Source organism: Lepidochelys kempii, chromosome 4, assembly GCF_965140285.1.
Source record: "Lepidochelys kempii isolate rLepKem1 chromosome 4, rLepKem1.hap1, whole genome shotgun sequence".
Taxonomy (NCBI): domain Eukaryota; kingdom Metazoa; phylum Chordata; order Testudines; family Cheloniidae; genus Lepidochelys; species Lepidochelys kempii.
Window position 1 is genome coordinate 11,114,907 of NC_136383.1, and position 18,098 is coordinate 11,133,004.

At 39.9% G+C, this 18,098-nt stretch overlaps 1 protein-coding gene across 6 annotated transcripts in view; it reads left to right on the forward strand.

The window, feature by feature from the left end:
• ANKRD17 (ankyrin repeat domain 17) overlaps window positions 1-18,098 on the forward strand; it is a 132,988-nt gene that overhangs the window by 35,067 nt on the left and 79,823 nt on the right. Inside the window, exon 1 of one of the 6 annotated variants that reach the window (XM_073340375.2) lies at window positions 1,461-2,886. The exons of the other annotated variants lie outside the window; for them this stretch is intronic. Coding sequence (XP_073196476.1) covers window positions 2,833-2,886 — 54 coding nt within the window. The 5' untranslated portion in view covers window positions 1,461-2,832. Of the gene's footprint in view, window positions 1-1,460; window positions 2,887-18,098 lie in introns of those variants that run through there. 6 annotated transcript variants of the gene reach the window in all.

Below are 18,098 nucleotides of genomic sequence, written 5' to 3' on the forward strand. Positions count from 1 at the left end.
GATCTGCACGTTATCTTACAGAATTCCTGTTTTTCTCCTTTTACAGGGATATTACTATCAGTGATCTTTCAGGGGATGACTTCAGACTCTTGCTTCCCCTTTGCTTGGGAAAATGAGTTGTTTTGTTTTTTTTCTTTTTCAAGGAAGCCTGGTCTGTAAGGACAGATAATATAGGGCTGGTATGTTTTACAGGGAATACTGTGTGAAATTGAAAATGTTACCCGTGGTTTTCCTAATAATTCACTTTTTTCTACTTCATGAAAATTTGTACAATGTATTGGGATAGCATGTGTCCGATTTTCAGGGGAAGCTGTTTGTTGGCCATCTTGGAATGAGGTTTAGGTGTTCATCAGTTCTGCTTAAGGTGTCCAGGAGACCACGCAGGCAGAAACCCATTCTGGAATCTTGAAAAAAGTAGTATGCCAGGTTGGGTGCTCTGGCTTTCCACTTAAGGCACTGTCTTGGATCTAATCTCCAGGATGCACACATAAAAGAAACCTAAATGCCAGAGGCAGCTGACAGTCCCAAAAGTCTTGACTTAAGCTCAGTATTCCTCAATTACATCATAGAATTTTTACTATAATGATTGTGATGACAACAGCTCTCCAGAGGGAGGGATGGGCTGTGATACATAGACATCTGGTTATTTTGAATAAACTACTGCAAAGTCAGCAGTTTACAGCCTCTTCCAAATTTCTAATTTATGTGGACTGATAATGAGCTTTCTCTCCTTGTCACAATTCTACACACATGATGCAGTTTAGTTCATTTAATAGGAAGTGCTTGTGACCCAATAAAAGGATTATCAACAGGAAAGAATTCCATAGAGAATAGAAAAGGAGTACTTGTGGCACCTTAGAGACTAACCAATTTATTTGAGCATGAGCTTTCGTGAGCTACAGCTCACTTCATCGATGAAGTGAGCTGTAGCTCACGAAAGCTCATGCTCAAGTAAATTGGTTAGTCTCTAAGGTGCCACAAGTACTCCTTTTCTTTTTGCGAACACAGACTAACACGGCTGTTACTCTGAAACCTGTCATAGAGAATAGCTTTTCCCTAGTGCTTCCAGAGGACAAACATAAACAGAGGTTGAATTATTTACCAAAAACCCTATAGTGAAAAATACCTGCATCCCCAGAGTCTGACAGCCATATCCCCTATGATTTAAAGGAATAAAACAGAGGTGTATTGTTTTATGTACTGTATTTTAATTTGACATTCCTATTCTTTTTTGAATAGCAGAAAAGATTTAATATATTTGACAAATTTTGCTAGAGTTAATCTAATTGCTGGATGTTTAACTAACTGAACAGCTGGGAGAATACAAGTGTTCATCGAATAAGTTATTTGATGAGTAGCAGTAAAATTCCTCAAGTAATATAGGTTTCAGAGTAGGAGCCGTGTTAGTCTGTATTCACAAAAAGAAAAGGAGTACTTGTGGCACCTTAGAGACTAACCAATTTATTTGAGCATAAGCTTTCATGAGCTACAGCTCATTTCATCGGATGCATACTTTGAGATGGAGTTCTTGCTGTATTGTGGTTGAAGGGCCCTAGAGCTGTTTTCCAGATCTCCATGAGAAGCAGTGAAACTGGTAAGAATCAAATCACTGATGGTGTGATAATTCAAAAATGAACGCTGGAGGAATTTTCAACATTCCTCCCCACTACACAGCAGGCAGAAAGCTGAGTATAGGAGTGCATAACCCCCCTCCCCCCCCACACCCACCCCATTGCAGCAGCTAGAAGATTATAGGATGTGCAGTGGTTCTCTAGTCTGTCGAAGTCAGTGTGGGAAAGAATTATTTTTTTCTTCCAGGAGGCAGAGAGGGTTGGGCAGGGAGAGGAGTTTTAAATAGACATCTAGTAGCCAGAAACAGATACAAAAGATAGAGTCCACAAAGGAAGATCCAAGAGAGAGCACCCTACTGAAAACCTAGCAGCTGGAAATAGTGGTTTTTGGTTTTTTATATGGTCATTTCCTCTGCTGGATCTGTATCTAGTGTTGAGACTACAGAAAACTTTATTCAGTTTTTAGAATAAAGTGTTTATAGGTTTAGATTAGAGAATTTTTAGCAGGAGAAACTTGCAAGCAGCCCCATCTCTTGGAAATTTTGTAAGGAGAGAAGAAGCTGATCTATAGGAAAAAAATACTGAATTCTGAGCCATGCTTGGGAAATGAATTTAAAAATTCTGTTGAGACACAAACAAGAATGAAAATCAGTCTATTGAATTTTTGCTCAGAAGTGTTCATACAAAGGTCAGAAAGTAGGAAAACTTTAAACTCCTAATACATGGAATACAAATCAGAGCGATTGCTTGTTCAATACTTTACTTAAGATTCATTCTAATTTGATTATGTTGGGATTGCCTGAGCCTGGCATTAATGTCTCAGTAAGCTGCACTGATGCAGGATATACTCTATAAACTTCTGCTCCAGATAAATTTCTGCACCACAGAACTGCAACCTCTCAGGTTTAGTTAATTTAGGAAAGCTGACGGGTTGGATTTCCTCTATAAAAACGTTGAATTCATCTGAAACATAAATGCCGTCAAGATAGCATTGTAAAATAAGGTGGCTTGCTTGCTTACTTTGATTAGGTTATTTATCTGAAGTGTACTTTCAGAAGAGGGCTGCTGTGACTTTAAACAGCATATTCATTGAGTCACCCCTGCTCAGTTGGTAGGTGCCTGGTTTGCAAGCAGCAAAGCCTCTTTCAGGCATGTAATATAGAACATTCCATTTCCTGTTCCCTTGCTGACACAGAGGAGTGTTCCTGCTGGCAGTGATCTAATCATAGTGCAGTAAGAAACATGGCAGTTTGATTAAAACATGGTGGAGACAGAGGCTGAGATGGAAGCATATGTTCTAGAAGACATCCTTGAGGTAGGAGTTGATTTACAAATTGCAATGAAATTGAAAGCCAGAAGAAAGAAATCTATCTACTGGAATATGCTTACGAATTACTCAGTTGAGGGAGGCAGGGAAGAGAAGTTATGCATTTAAGCAAGGCACACAGTCCTTGTTCTGTGAGATGTGCACTTGGATGGCTACTAAATTAGCTGAGAATTAGTATGTCATTTGTTTGATTATAAATTGTGAGTGGGGGGTGTATGGTAGAGAGGAATAAAAGAAAGAACCTCAGACTTCATAAAACGTCTGTGTGCTTGTGACCTTTAGATTAACTCATTGAAAGGTGGGGTCTGCAAAGCAGCTTGCAAAGGCTTTAGTATCCTGTGTCTTACACAATTCATTTACATAAAGGCCTGAAAGTGCTTATATTTTGCTGGTTAAAGGAGGTGCTTGTTTTGTTTGTATCTAGTATAAATTATTAAGTGATGAGAATTGCTAAATTGCTATATATACTTTGGTCCTTATTTGAAATAGTTAAATAGCTAAATACAGTCCTTTTTTCATTTTTAAAGAGATTCAGGATATTTATAAATATCCTGAAATGCTAAATGTTGGTGATTTCCATGTCAGAGTATGAAAATATATATTTTGATATTTTACTGTTTTAAAGGATCAGAATTGTTAATCTGATTCTTTCTTTGTGTATCTCTAAAGAGAAACTATATTTGTTTTTTGTCTGTTACTGATAAATACTGATTTCATAAATGTTTCAGTTGAATTTTATGCACTCTAAAAATGAAGGGAAGAAATAACCATTTCTGGTTTAATTGGTCTATGTTAGAATACGATATTGAGTTATTGCAGATTTTTAAATACGTTAGATTTGCAGATCTGTTTTGTAGGCTAATAAGTCCAAGTATGTGATTGATTATTTTCTCTTTAACATGTGCGGTACTGGTAGAATTCTCAATTACTATAATGCTGCTGTGGGAGGGGCTGGGGAAAAGAGGGAGGAGAGAGGCCTCCTGCGCATTATAAAGTGCTGCATGATCAATGAGCATTTTCTGGAGCCCTTGTGTGTGCTTGGAGCTGACATTGCAGTAAGATTCTTATAGCTTCTAGCTGTTCTACAGAATGAAAACTGATTGTGCTGTGACTCTTTTACTTCATTATTTCAATCCACTCTTGAATTCAGTGTGCAATTTCAATTTGATTTCTACTACTGCTTTCTCTCTCCACCTTTGAAAATATTTGTGGCCTTGTTCTATGTGACTTTCTTTATAAAGAACTAGATTCTGTTTCATTAAATACATGACAACTCCCCTTTCTAGCTGTATCTCCAAAATACTAATTAAATCTTGCTAGCAATACCCATGTGTTAGCTGAAAGCAACGCGGCTCCTATATTTGCTTTTACGTTTAGTTTAAGCCTGATATTTTAAGCAATATATTCATTGGTAATTTGTGGAATATGAAAGTGAATAGGAATAATAGTTCATATTAATCTTTTTTGTTTCTGTAATTCCAGTTTTGTAAGCAAAAATGCATTAAAATATCTTTTTATCATTACTCTGTATATTTTCAAAAGTTCAGTGCACTCAAGATTTCTATCAATAATGTACATTTTCTAAATAGTTGGACCTTTGGGTGGTGGTCATTTTTGGCTTAAAAGGTTTTCAATTTATGTTCATGAAAACATTTGATTCAATGTTTAAACTAGTTCTGGAAATTATAATTTCCCTTGTTGCCAGACTATACACACATCTCCATAATAATTTTAATGGATCATAAATTCAAATGGAAAGATATCGGGACTCATACATTTCCTGGACAACTGATAGATTGAAAGTGGTTAACTTCTTTTTCCTATTATGTATAAAATATTTTTGCTTTAAATGTGTCATTTGCTTTCTTTGTTAGAGGTAGGGAGAATGAATGTGTGAACTATAATGTGCCTGATCAAACACATTATGTCCCCTATGTCTTCTCTGTAATTAAGCTAAATATTTAAGTGCATGTGCCTCATGTGAACCAAAGAGGAAAATATATCCATATGCATTAAAGATTAAGTGGATTACTGAGAGGTATTTAAATAAAAATCAAAACTGTGCTGTATCCATAGAGTAAAATGTTGTAATTATACACATTTTAGATGAGTGTATCAAGTTGTTTACCTTGCATAAATTCATTGTGCCCCTCTTTTTACTAATGAAACAAATCCTGTTGATATGCTTTGACCCGGTTTCTCACTGACTTCTTTTATCAGCTATGGTGAGCTTAAATAATAACACTTCAAAGTTACTGTGTTTGTCCAGAATTGCCTGTGTATAGATACTTTTAAACTTTATACTGAGTTTGTAATAGTTAGTTTGGAAATGCTAAGTCAATATGAAATGCATTTACAGTAAATGCTTTTTTATAAATTTTAAATATTTTTCTGGTGCTCATTCTTTACTCAAGTTCAACAAACTAAAAATCATTCACTCATTAATGAACCTCACTGTATGAATTCAGGAATTAGATTGGCTATGCGTAATCTTCCTTTTATATTTTTATTTGAACTATAAGATGGTACTAAAAAAATTTTAAGACTCATTTTAGTTCTAGGAGAAATTGGATTTTTTTATATTTAACAATCATTTTCTTTAGTAAGCAAGTATGAGACTCTACATCTTTGAAAGTATAGAATTTCAGTTCCGGGGGAGAACTGATTTCTACCTCTGTTCTCATAAAATGTGATTTATGTAAGAATTTGTTGTTGAAGCTTTCCTATTTTTAAAGAATCATTTACCGCAGGAGAAATCTGAAATTGTACTTATTTGTTCATATATGATACAGAGTTGAAAAATTAAAAGATCCTACTAGGTTTGGATGCGTAACAGTCCTTGGGCGAAAGTTTGCCTGACATAAACTTAGTACTATCCCATTGAAGTCATTGAGGTTACATGGGGATAATTCAGGGCAGAATTTGCACTTTGGACTTCCCTACATGTCAAATGTCTAAGGATCCATACTTTGTGAAATTTCAGTCCCATGATAAATATGCTGCTTTCTCAAACTCTTAATATTAGTTATTAAGGATGATGGGAATTTTCAGATTTGACATATTTTAAAACATGAATCTAGTGCTTGTTTTTCATAACTTATTACTAGGGCTGGCGATTAATCGCAGTTAACTCACGCGATTAACTCAAAAAAAGTAATCGCGATTAATTGCAGTTTTAATCTCACTATTAACTAATAGAATTCCAGTTGAAATTTATTTAATATTTTGGATGTTTTTGTATATTTTCATATATGTCGTATTCTGTATTGTAATTCAAAGTGTATATTATTTTAATTACAAATATTTGCACTGTAAAAATGATAAAAGAAATAGTATTTTTCAATTCACCTCATAGAAGTGCTGTAGTGCAATCTCTGTCATGAAAGTGCAACTTGCAAAGTAAATTTTTTTTGTTCGTTACATTAACTGCACTCAAAACCAAAACAATGTAAAACTTCGGCGCCTACTACTTCAGTCCTTCTTCTTGTTCAGCCAATCACTCAGACAGACAAATTTGTTCATATTTACAGGAGATAATGCTGCCCTCTTCTTATTTACAATGTCACCAGAAAGTGAGAACAGGCAGTTGCATGACACATTTGTAGCCGGCCTTGCAAGGTATTTACGTGCCAGATATACGCTAAACATTCATATGCCCCTTTATGCTTTGGACATCATTCCATAGGACGTGCTTCCATGCTGATGATGCTTGTTAAAAAAAAATTGTGTGTTAATTAAATTCGTGACTGGACTCCTTGGGGGAGAATAGTATGTCTCCTGCTCGGTTTTACCCACATTCTGCCATATGTTTCATGTTATAGCAGCCTTGGATGATGACCCAGGACATGTTCTTCATTTTAAGAACACTTTCACTGCAGATTTGACAAAACGCAAAGAAGATACCAATGTGAGATTTCTAAAGATAGCACTGGACCCAAGGTTTAAGAATCTGAAATGCCATCCAAAATCTGAGAGAGACAAGATGTGGAACATGCTTTCAGAAGTCTTAAGAGTAACACTCCAATGCAGAAACTATAGAACCTGAACCACCAAAAAAGAAAAGGAACCTTCTGTTGGTGGCATCTGACTCAGATAATGAAAATGAACATGCATTGGTCTTCTCTGCTTTGGATGGTTATCGAGCAGAACCAGTCATCAGTATGGACACATGTCCTCTGGAATGGTGGTTGAAGCATGAAGGAACATATGAATTTTTAGCACATCTGGCATGTAAATATCTTGCGAAGCCGGCTACAACTGTGCCCTGCGAATGCCTGTTATCACTTTCAGATGACATTGTAAACAAGAAGCGGGCAGCATTATCTCCTGCAAATGTAAACAAACTTGTTTGTCTGAGCGATTGGCTGAACAAGAATCCTAGAATATCAGGGTTGGAAGGGACCTCAGGAGGTCATCTAGTCCAACCCCCTGCTCAAAGCAGAACCAATCCCCAATTTTTGCCCTAGAGCCGTAAATGGCCCCCTCAGGGATTGAGCTCTCAACCTTGTGTTTAGCAGGCCAATGCTCAAACCACTGAGCTGTCCCTCCCCCCAAGAAGTAGGACTGTGTGGACTTGCAGGCTCTAAAATTTTACATTGTTTTATTTTTTAATGCAGGTTGTGGTTTGTTGGTTTTTTAAAACATAATTCTACATTTGTAAGTTCAACTTTCATGATAGAGATTGCACTACAGTACTTTTATTAGGTGAATTGAAATATACTATTTTGTTTTTTTTACAGTGCAAATACTTGTAATAAGAAATAAATATAAAGTGAGCACTGTACACTTTGTATTGTGTTGTAATTGAAATCAATATATTTGAAAATGTAGAAAGCATCCAAAATATTTAAGTAAATGGTATTCTATTGTTTAACAGTGCGATTAATCACAATTAATTTTCTTAATCGCTTGACAGCCCTACTTATTACTAATCAGCACTTGAAAGTTTGTGTTTAAACAGGTTCTATCAGATATTGCAGTGGCCTTTGTGGTACTTATTTTGGGCAATAAACTGATGTCAAGAGTCAGGGTAAGGGCCTCATAGCAGCATTGAATTGGTTGTTTGGGGGAGTGGGGAGGGCAGCACTTTTTGCCCTAAACTGCATAGGTAATGATAGTAAATGAAGTACTGACCAACTAAATCTTAGTATGCATTTCAAGCCTTGTTCCATTGTGAAAGGCCCCTTGAATATATTGATTAAAGAAGCTTGTGGTATGTGAAGTCTCTGTTCCTTGTTTTTTTGTGCTTTTGTCTGCTCATTTCTCTAAATTGTTTATGGGGAAGGTTGTTTCAGATGAACATTCTCTCCTCTTCTCCCCTCTCCCCTCCCCGGTGGTTGAATGACGCTCTTGTAACCAACTGGGATTTAAATTTCAGCTGCAATAATTTGGATATGCTGCTCTGAAGTGAATATTTTGGTATCATGCTTTTCTTTAAAGGTACCATACTCTCAGGGTTCTTACAGTGGGATCTTGTGCTCCCAGGCTAAGACAGGGGCCCTGTCCCAACTGGGCGGCCAGGACCTTGTAGAGAGAATCTCAGGTAGCAATATCTTCAGAGAAGCAAAATAGTAGGTAACTTATTTTCCCTCACAGCTATAAGAACGCTTTTATGCAGGATAACTATAATTTTAGTCTAACATGTGGATGTGCTGCAACCTTGACTCAGACTTGGATATATAGTCTCTTAGATCTGAGGCCAGGTCTACACTACAAACTTTTGCCATTAGAGTGAAGTTTGTTAGGAATGTACAAAAAAATTACCCCCTGACCTGACATAGCTATGTCAGCAAAAAACCCTGTGTAGACATATTTTATGCTAACAAAATGACACTTTTGCCAATATAGCTAAATCATTCAGGGAGATGGTTTAAGTATGCAGGCAAAAGAACTCTTGCTGGTATACATTGTCCTTCTGCTAGTGAGCTTTGCTGGTATAGCAATACTGGAAAAGCCTTTTTAGTATAGACTAGCCCCAAACTGCAACAAGCCCAGTGTCCTTTCTGGCAGCAAGGAAGAGATCACTTAGAAAGCCATTATAGGAAGAATGATCTTGTGGTCGATACTGGTCTGAGGCTTTGGAGACCTGGGTTCTCTTCCTGACTAGGATTCAGACTTTCTAAATCACTTTCAGTCTAAGCAACTTGCTCATATTTTCAAAAACAGGTGCCTGAAGCTTGGCTCTTGTATCTCTATGTAGGCACCTACCAAAAGCCCTGTTTTTGAAAAGCAGTTTCCATTGACTATAGGTAGTGCTAAGTTCTCAGCACTCTTGAAAATCAGGTCACTGGCTTAGGCCTTCTCTAAACACAAATGTTCACCGGTTCAACTGAACTAAATTGAGCTGGGTGAAGTGCAACTTTTTATGTGTAGACACTCTTATTTTGATTTAAGTGCCTTGGACCTTGTCTACACAGGATTTGCACAGGTTTAACTAAATTGCTTTAGCCAGCGGAAGCTCCTGTGTGGACTGCTGTTTTGGTGGCTTATTTCAGTTTTGCTTAAACGTTGGCTTGAGCTGAACCATCACAAACCACTTCTTCAAGTGTTGGTCCCTGTGTGTATTCCAGTATGGGGTAGGCCTGCACTCCATGTGCCTGAGACTCGAAGATTCTTGTTAGGAGCGTCCGTTTGGTCTGTGCTTTTGCTCTTTCGCTTCTTATGCTTTGAACTGAGGCTATAAGGGATAGTTTGGACCATCCACCTCTCCAGTTCCTTCTTACCTCCATGTGGTCTGACATGGAACTCTCCAGTGTCCTCAGAGCTCTTCTTTAGACTTCCTCTGTACATAGTTAAAAATAGTTTTAGATAGTTTTGGGTGTTTTAGTTTAGACAGTAAACAACTAGGGAGTCCTTCCCCGCCCTCTTCTGGGGTTACTTTATTTTTGTATTAACAATTTGTAGCATCCTATTTCCCTTTTGTTTTCTTCCTTTCCCTTCTTCTACTCTCAAATGAGCAGATCCTTTTCCAGAACCTCTTTTTAGAGTTCTTTGGGTTTTATTCTTTTTAAAAACTTTTTCCTATTAAATATCAGCCCTGATATCAGCCCTCCACATCTTGTCCCTCTCAGATTTTGGATGGCATTTGTTTTTTCTCTGCAGTTCCTATATGTAATGTCAGAACAGTTTCTTTTCCTAATCATGGCAAATACTCTAGTATGGATTGAAGGGGTGGGCCATAGTCATGACCAATCCCTGCCCTCAAATTATTCAGTATTTGAAGTTAATAGGGCTCTTAAGTTTTGTGTAGAATCTCTGGGATTTATTCAAAGGCCAGAAGGGACCATTGCGATCATCTAGTCCAGAGGTGGTCAAACTACGACCCGCAGGCCGCATCTGGCCTGCGGGACCGTCCTGCTCGGCCACTGAGATCCTGGCCGGGGAGGCTAGCCCCTGGCCCCTCCCCTGCAGTAATGCCTCCGTGTGGGCAGCGCTCTGGCCCGCTGCTCCTACCGGGCAGCGCAGCTGGCTCCTGCCGGGCAGTGTGCTCCTGCTGCTTTGAGAAGTATGGTGAGGGGGCGTGGGGTCCCAGGGGGCAGTCAGGGAGCAGAGGGCGGTTGGATGGGACAGAGGTTCTGGGGGGGCAATCGGGGGACAGGGAGCAGGGGGGGTTGGATAAGGGGGTGGGGTTCCGGGGGGCCTGTCAGGCGGGGATAGGAGTCTGGGGGGCAGTCAGGGGACAAGGAACAGAGGGCGGTTGGCTAGGGGGTGGGAGTTCTGAGGGGGGTGGGGGTGTGGATAGGGGTTGAGGCAGTCAGGGAGCGGGGGGGGTTGGCTAGGGGGTGGGGCCCCAGGGGGCGCTTAGGGGCAGGGGACAAGGAGCGGGGGGGTTGGATGGGTTGAGGGTTCTGAGGGGGGTAGTCAGGGGCTGGGAAGTGGGATGGGTCGGATAGGGGGCACAGCCTTCCTACCTGGCCCTCTGTACATGTAGTTTTGCAACCCCAATGTGGCCCTCGGGCCAAAAAGTTTGCCCACCCCGATCTAGTCTGTCCTCCCATGTAACACAGGTCGTAACATCCTCCAAATTTTGTTGTTTAGAAATCCTCACATTTTAAATAGCACTCTCTTGTCTCCAACTTCCATTTTACCCAGCAACTTAATTTGATACAATGTTTACATAATGATATTAGAATATATTGACTGATGTTTGTAAAGCACTTTGAACATATGAAGAGCTGTGCGTTTAGCACTATACAATGACATTAATAAGTTGGTTGTCAGCTGAGACCGAAGTAGAAATGGACTTTATATCCTAATGCACAGTCAAGCTAAGGCTGGATACGTTGCATGTATCTCATTTTATTTCGAATTAAAGTGACAATTGCATAAATAATTGTCATCCAGTGGCCAGGCATGCTATAGTGTTCCTTTGGTTAAAGTAAGGAAGAAAAGGTCTCGCTCAGGTAACAGCTAGAGTGCTATGTTGTTGTGCAGATACAACTTTCAACTATTTGGTAGTGGTATGATTTACAAAAACAAGTATAGCCTCTTTTCCTTCCCGTATGAGAATAAGCTATACTGGTAAAAACACTTTATCAGGGTAACTTTGCCAACCCTAGGAGGATTGTACTGCTTTAACTACACTGAGAACATCTCTACACTGGAGAGCTTACAAGCGGCACGACTATACCGATGCAGCTTCACCACTTCAGTATCTCCCATGTAGCCGCTCTATCCCAACAGGAAAGAGCTCTCCCGTCGACATAATTAAAGCACCCCAAATGAGCAGTGATAACTATGTTGGCAGGAGAGCCTTTCCCACCAACATAACACTGTCCATACCGGCGCTTCTGTCGGTGTAACCTATATCACTTTTGGGGTTGTTTTTTTTCACCCCCCCGGGCTAAAGTATACCAACAAAAGTGCTAGTGTAGACATAGCCTGATATAGCTAAAGCAGTGCAACTTTATAGAGCAGCCCTTAGACTGTAAGCACTTTCAGGACACAGGTGAGCTCTTACTGTGTGTAGAGTACTTAGCACATTAGAATTCCAGTCTTGGTTGGGGGCCTCTAGGCCCTACCGTAGTATCAGTAATAGTGTATGAGTTTGTAAGCCTTTCTTTCATTTACACAATTAAATCAGGGCCGAAAACCTGGGGAGGGCAAAACCTGCAGAATAACTTCATAGTGTGACTGCAGGAGTGCTGTAGAAGCATGAATGAGTCCTGGAAGGAGGAGTTGTGGTCAGTTACAAACACTGTAGTCACTTTCAGGGACAGGGGGGAATGTGGACATGACTAGGCCACTGGGTGGTCAGCTGACTTATACCAGTATATCATAGGACAGCCAGAAAATATTAACTCTGTATAATCAGGGACTTGGAATCAGAAAACATTAACCTCTTAAAGGCTTATGCCCTCTGAATGGAAGCTTTCCAGATCGCTGTACTGCTGGAAATTGCCCCATAAAAATCTGAATATGCTCTGAGTTAAAAGATGAGTGAGGAAGTATCTGTACCATAATAAAGAGGCATATTAAGAGGGGAAAAACACATGTGGGATGAGTAAAGGGACAAAGAGAACATTCCTCCATCCTCCAAGGAATGAGGAGCTGAAGGTTTGGGCTCACCTGGGAAAACTAACTTTTACCCATAGGAATAAAGGCACCTATCTTCCACCTCTGGATGGGGAGAATTTACTTAGTTAAGCAGCTTTCTTGTCACAGACTTTGCTGAACCTGCTTCTGGATCTCTTAAGGTTACATCCTCACTACTGAAAAAGGGTGTTTTTTCTACACTGAGATAATCTCAAAGTAAAATCCTAGTGGAGACAAGGCTCTTTAGTTTTAACCTTCATGTAGCCGTAGAGGTCAACCTTATACACTGAGGTTAAAACTTCAATATCTTGTCTTCACTAGGATATTACATTGAGGTAGCTAACTCAAAGTAACTATCTTGATGTAAAAACAACTATTTTCACTGCCTAAAGATGCAGGGACAGGAACTTCGTGGAGACAGTGTGACAGTGTTCTCCCATAACTATAATCAAGCACATCTCTTAGCTGTAGCAATGCAAAGAAAGAGTAGGAAACAACAATATTCTATAAAAAGTAGTTACGCATGAAGGATAGTGCTCAGGGAAAGTTAGGCAACCTCTGATTGTTCTAAATAACCCCATTCTCTCATTTATGGGAGTTAAATGTCTTAATACATTACAGGAAAGCCTGAGGGAGTGAAACAGAAAATGGCTTCTCGAAGAGCTACAAAGATTGAATGATAATTCCTCTTAAAGGAGGGTTGTAGCAGGAGGCGAATTTAGAAAACAACAGGGTTAATCAAAATAGGGAACATTGTTTCAGACTGAGGCCTGATCTGCACTTAACATTTAGATAAACATGGCTGCCCCACTCAGGGGTGTGAAAAAGCCACATCACTGAGTTCTGTAGCTATGGTGACTAAACTCCTGGTGCAGGTGCAGAAAGGTAGATGGAGTGCTTCAGTCAATCTGGTTACCTTTGCTCGGGAAGGCAGTGTTCCTACAGCAATGGAAGGACCATTTCTGTCATTGTAGGCTATGTCTACACAGCTGGCTTTATGTCAGCATAGCTACAGCAATGTCCCATAGTGTAGACATGGCCTTAACGTATAGGCTTTGACAGAGGAAACCAAGTTAAGCTAAACTGTGATTGGGCTCTTCCTGAAATAAGTGTGCACCTGGAACAATCTTGTACCAAAATAACAAGTTGTGAACGAAATTGATTTAATTATTTCAGTGCAAGTTTGTGTGAAGACCCAGCCTTAAACTGACTGATCATTTTATCAGTGGTCTACCTACGTAGCAGAGTGTTCTGTTTATGGATTAGAGACTTCTGTATTGAGAATTTATCCATTAAACCCACCCATGCAGTATATGATCAAGGCCAGAGGCAATGACCGGGAAACATGGATGGAGGTAGGGGAAAGAAGCTGCTTGGAAAGCTTTTTTTTTTCCCCCTTCTCCTCCCTGAACTCGCTTTCCCAAAGTTACGCACAAACTTTGTTTTTGGCTGAAAGGTAGGATGAGGGAGGCACAACACCATTAGTGTTAGTCCCTTTTAAGTAAGCCCCAGTGGACCAAAGTTTAAATAGAGCTCTTTCCCAGCAATAACAGCCTTAACAGGAATAATGGTCGTAACTGAGGAGATCTTGTAGGTCCACTGTATAAAGATGGAGTCAAATCTATTGTGCTTTTCTATAGGGATTTTATGCAGTTTAACATAGCCATTCGGAGTGGACTCTTTCTTCTACTGAGCTGTTCGGTACTCACTACCTGCTCCAAAGAGTTAAGTGCTCTTTCTAATGGGGAACCTTAGCAGAAGTGTCTCAGGCCCTGAGGTCTTTTTCTCTCTTGTATAACCAGAACCTTAAGTGTAATCAAAATCCTAGTGTCAAAAGATTTGAATTCTGAGTTTCCAGGAGTCCGAGGAAGAAGATTCACACTCTGCAGAGGAGGCGGAAGAGGCCTCTAGTTTTTAGATCTTTTGGGAAGCTTTGTTGTTGTTGTTGTTCACTAGAAGGGAAGCCCGGGGGGACGGGGAAGAATCCAAAAAGCCATTTGTGTCTGTTAGGAGGGGCTTATTCCCAGGATACTGTAGTGTATCTGAATGAAGAGTCTGGTTAGCTAGAGGAGTCTCAGGTGTAGGCTCCCTCCAGGAATAATCCTTATAATAGCTGTAAGGAACTGGTCATGGACTGTAATATGACCACACAAACACTCGTTAAGCAACATACATCTCCAAGCAGATGAGTGCTGTTTGACAGGACAGTTTTGAGAAGCCAGGGTTACTGGAGTCAAAGTATGTTGCTGGATTTGGGTGACCAGTGCGGAGGATGAGGGCAGCAAGTTCTCAGGTGCTAGGTAGATCCCCTTCAACTAGTCTGGCCACATATCTCATATGCCCTATATTTGCCCATGTTTGTGCTAGACTTTACTCTGTGTAGAGAGCTGCCTGGTCAGGTACTGAAGACTGCATGAGGAGATTCAGTCTAACCACTTAACTTCACTCCCTGGTCAGCAGAGACCTCAGATTGAGCAGTCTCCTGATGTTTTCAGGTAGCATAGCACATCTGCATCAATGTTAACATTGTGGCTGCAACGTTAATCCTGTGGACTGTGGTCCAGGTAAGGACTGCGGGTAGGGAGTGGAGGAAAGGGACCAGGATAGTTTTCCAGAGAGAGGAAAACTTCCAGCAAAATCTAAGGGCTCAGAGCCTGACTCCTCCAGCTTGGCACACAAGTAACGGATTTACTTTGATGACTTCCAGGGTTTATTTAGGGAGAGCAGTTTGAACACCAGAACTAAGAATGTTAGCAGCAAAAAGGGCCTAGGTGGGTGTGGTTAACCTGTCAATCAAGCTCCAGACTAGCAGATTCTTTTGTTACTGGAAGTACTGTATATTTATTGTCTTATATTCAAATTGTCCATCTCAAACTAAAGTTTAAATTCTGCAGAAACTGGTTACTTTGGAAGGCCCAAACACAGTTTGCTATGTTTCCTAATCACCATATAGCCCTATTTCAAGCCCTATAATAATTATAAAATCTCTCTCAGATTTGATGTTTTCTGACTTAACTATAACTAGGGCCCTACCAAATTCTTGGCCATGAAAAATGCGTCATGGACTGTGAAATCTGGTGTCCCCCTGTGAAATCTGGTGTTTTGTTTGCTTTTACCATATACTGTACAGGTTTCACAGGGGAGACCAGCGTTTCTCAAATTGGGAGTCCTGACCTAAAAGGAAGTTGCAGGGGGGGTCGCAAGGTGGTTCTAGGGAAGGTATTGCCATCCTTACTTCTGTGCTGCCTTCAGAGTTGGGTGTTTGGAGAGTGGCAGCTGTTGGCCGGGCACCCCACCAGCATCAGGTCAGAAGTAAGGGTGGCAATACCATGCCACCCTTGCTTCTGTGCTGCTGCTGGTGGTGGTTCTGCCTTCAGAGCTGGGCTCCTGGCCAGCAGCCGCCTCTCTCCAGCTGCCCAGCTCTGAAGGCAGGGCCGCCGCCAGAAACAGCACAGAAGTAAGGGTAGGAGTACCACACACACTCTACAATAACCTTGCAAACCCCCCTCCCCCGCCCATGCCTCTACGGTTACAACACTCTGAAATTTCACGTTTAAATAGCTGAAATCAGGATTTTTAAAATTATAAATTTCATATGACCATGAAATTGACCAAAATGGACAGTGAATTTGGTAGGGCCCTACCCATGACATTGATTTAAATTGCATATACCAGGTTTGTAAATCTGTACTAATATATGATTGGAGTATAAGCATGTTAAATAAAACTTACTTTTCCGAAAAGCTGAGCGTAGTCCAAATTTTCATTCAAAGGGATGATGGGAGGCAGTTGGGGGGGGGGGGGGGGATTATCCTGCAAGGGTACAGCAGTTTCTTAAGAGTAAAATCATTCTGTTGGGCATATGGGATCCTTCATTGTATTCTTTGTTCCCATAAATGGGAAGGTGGGGCTGGGGAACTGTCTGCCTCCTAAGGAGTGTCTTACTAATTATCTGTTTATTTGGACAAATATTGCTTAACTGCAAAATTAACTTCAGCAAGAAAGCTTCACGTGTCATGTACGGACAAGCACATAATTGTCTCATACGAACACCAGGATATACTAAGCTTTTAGAATTTTTTGGATCATCCTGGTAAATTGATGCCAGAAGCTTGGCTTCATTTCATTGGTGCTGCTGTCTGTCTCACAGAATAAGAGCTGCAGCATATCGGACTAAATGGCTGGTGTATTTGAGATGCAGAAATAATTGGTAGAATACAGCTATTTTTCCTTGAAACTTCACCATCGGTATAGCTGTTTGTGTCTTTTTCCTTGTACTCAATGGAGAGGAGAGATTTGTGTGCATACACACCAACACCTTCTTTTTATATTCAGTAGAAACGGTGACACTGCAGTAATAATGCAGGTGTCCCTGCAGCAGGAGGACTATTGGTGCCAGCCATTGATGCAGTGTTACACCACTTCAGCCTCACAGTCTGACCCTTCTGCTTTCCCCTTCTCTGTCAGCAATAAGAAAAAATATGCATTTTTGAATATAATCAACAAAATAGATTAGTAATATGCAAAAAAAACCCCAACCCACACTTAAGAATTTTATACCAACACAGTTCCTACTTGCCTGATCTTCGAAGTGTGTGAACAAGAAAATTTAGCCTGTCATGTTTTAACAGAGCTGGTGTGAATTGTGATCATACTTATTTTTCAGTTTTCATGAATTCCAAGTAACATGAAAACAAATATACTACCTTACCGTACATGAAGTGGTCAGCATTGCAGGACTTTTGTGGATGGTTCTGCAGTGTTGTTGCCGGTATGGTGCCAGCTGCTGTGCTAAGAAAAATGGATTGGGCTGGGATAAAAAGGGATCCCATGTTATTGAACTATACTGCTCTGACCTTTAAAGAACTGTAAGATTGAAATAGGCCAGATTTTCTGCTGGTATAAATGCATGCTGGACCTGTTTCCACCAGCCAAGAATTTGGCCTGAAAACTTTATAATTTTTTTAAAATCAAGCTTACATAACAAGAATTCATCATCCTGTATCTTTACAATAAACTTAACAAAAGAAGTAGCAATTGTTTTTGGCTCTGCCTGTACTATATAATTCTAAAGGTCGCAAAGGTTTAAATGATTTTTTATGATCATTTTAATATTTGCATCAGGAATTTTTTTAAATGAAAGATTAGCTTTGTGTTATGAAGATGCATTTGAAAATTTATATAATCATTTGTATTAAAGTTATAATAATCTATTGTAGATTTCTAAAAATATATAAACTAAGTTAAAACAAAGGAGAGAGGATATGTACAAAGTTAGGCATTATGACTCCTTTATAGGGAAAAATTCAACTTTGTTGCATTGGGTTGTGTTCACACTTATTTCAGAACATCATTAAAGAGAACACTCAATCTTGGTATTCAACAGTCCAGATAGTTTTATTCCTTAACTCTTTGCCGATGTGACTAGTTTGATATTAGAATGGTAAGAACTCTGGGTCTAGTAACTTCAAAAGGTTGTCTGTATTGAGATAGTATAGATATGGAATTCCTCTTTGGCATGGAAAAAATAAGCGTCTCTGTGGAGAGAAATTCTTCTTCCCCTTTTGCCAGCCTGATGGGTATCTGAAACGTGGGGAAAAAATAATTGAAGTATAGTCCCGTGAATAATGAGCATACAACTACATTTGAAATACTTATTGTCTCCT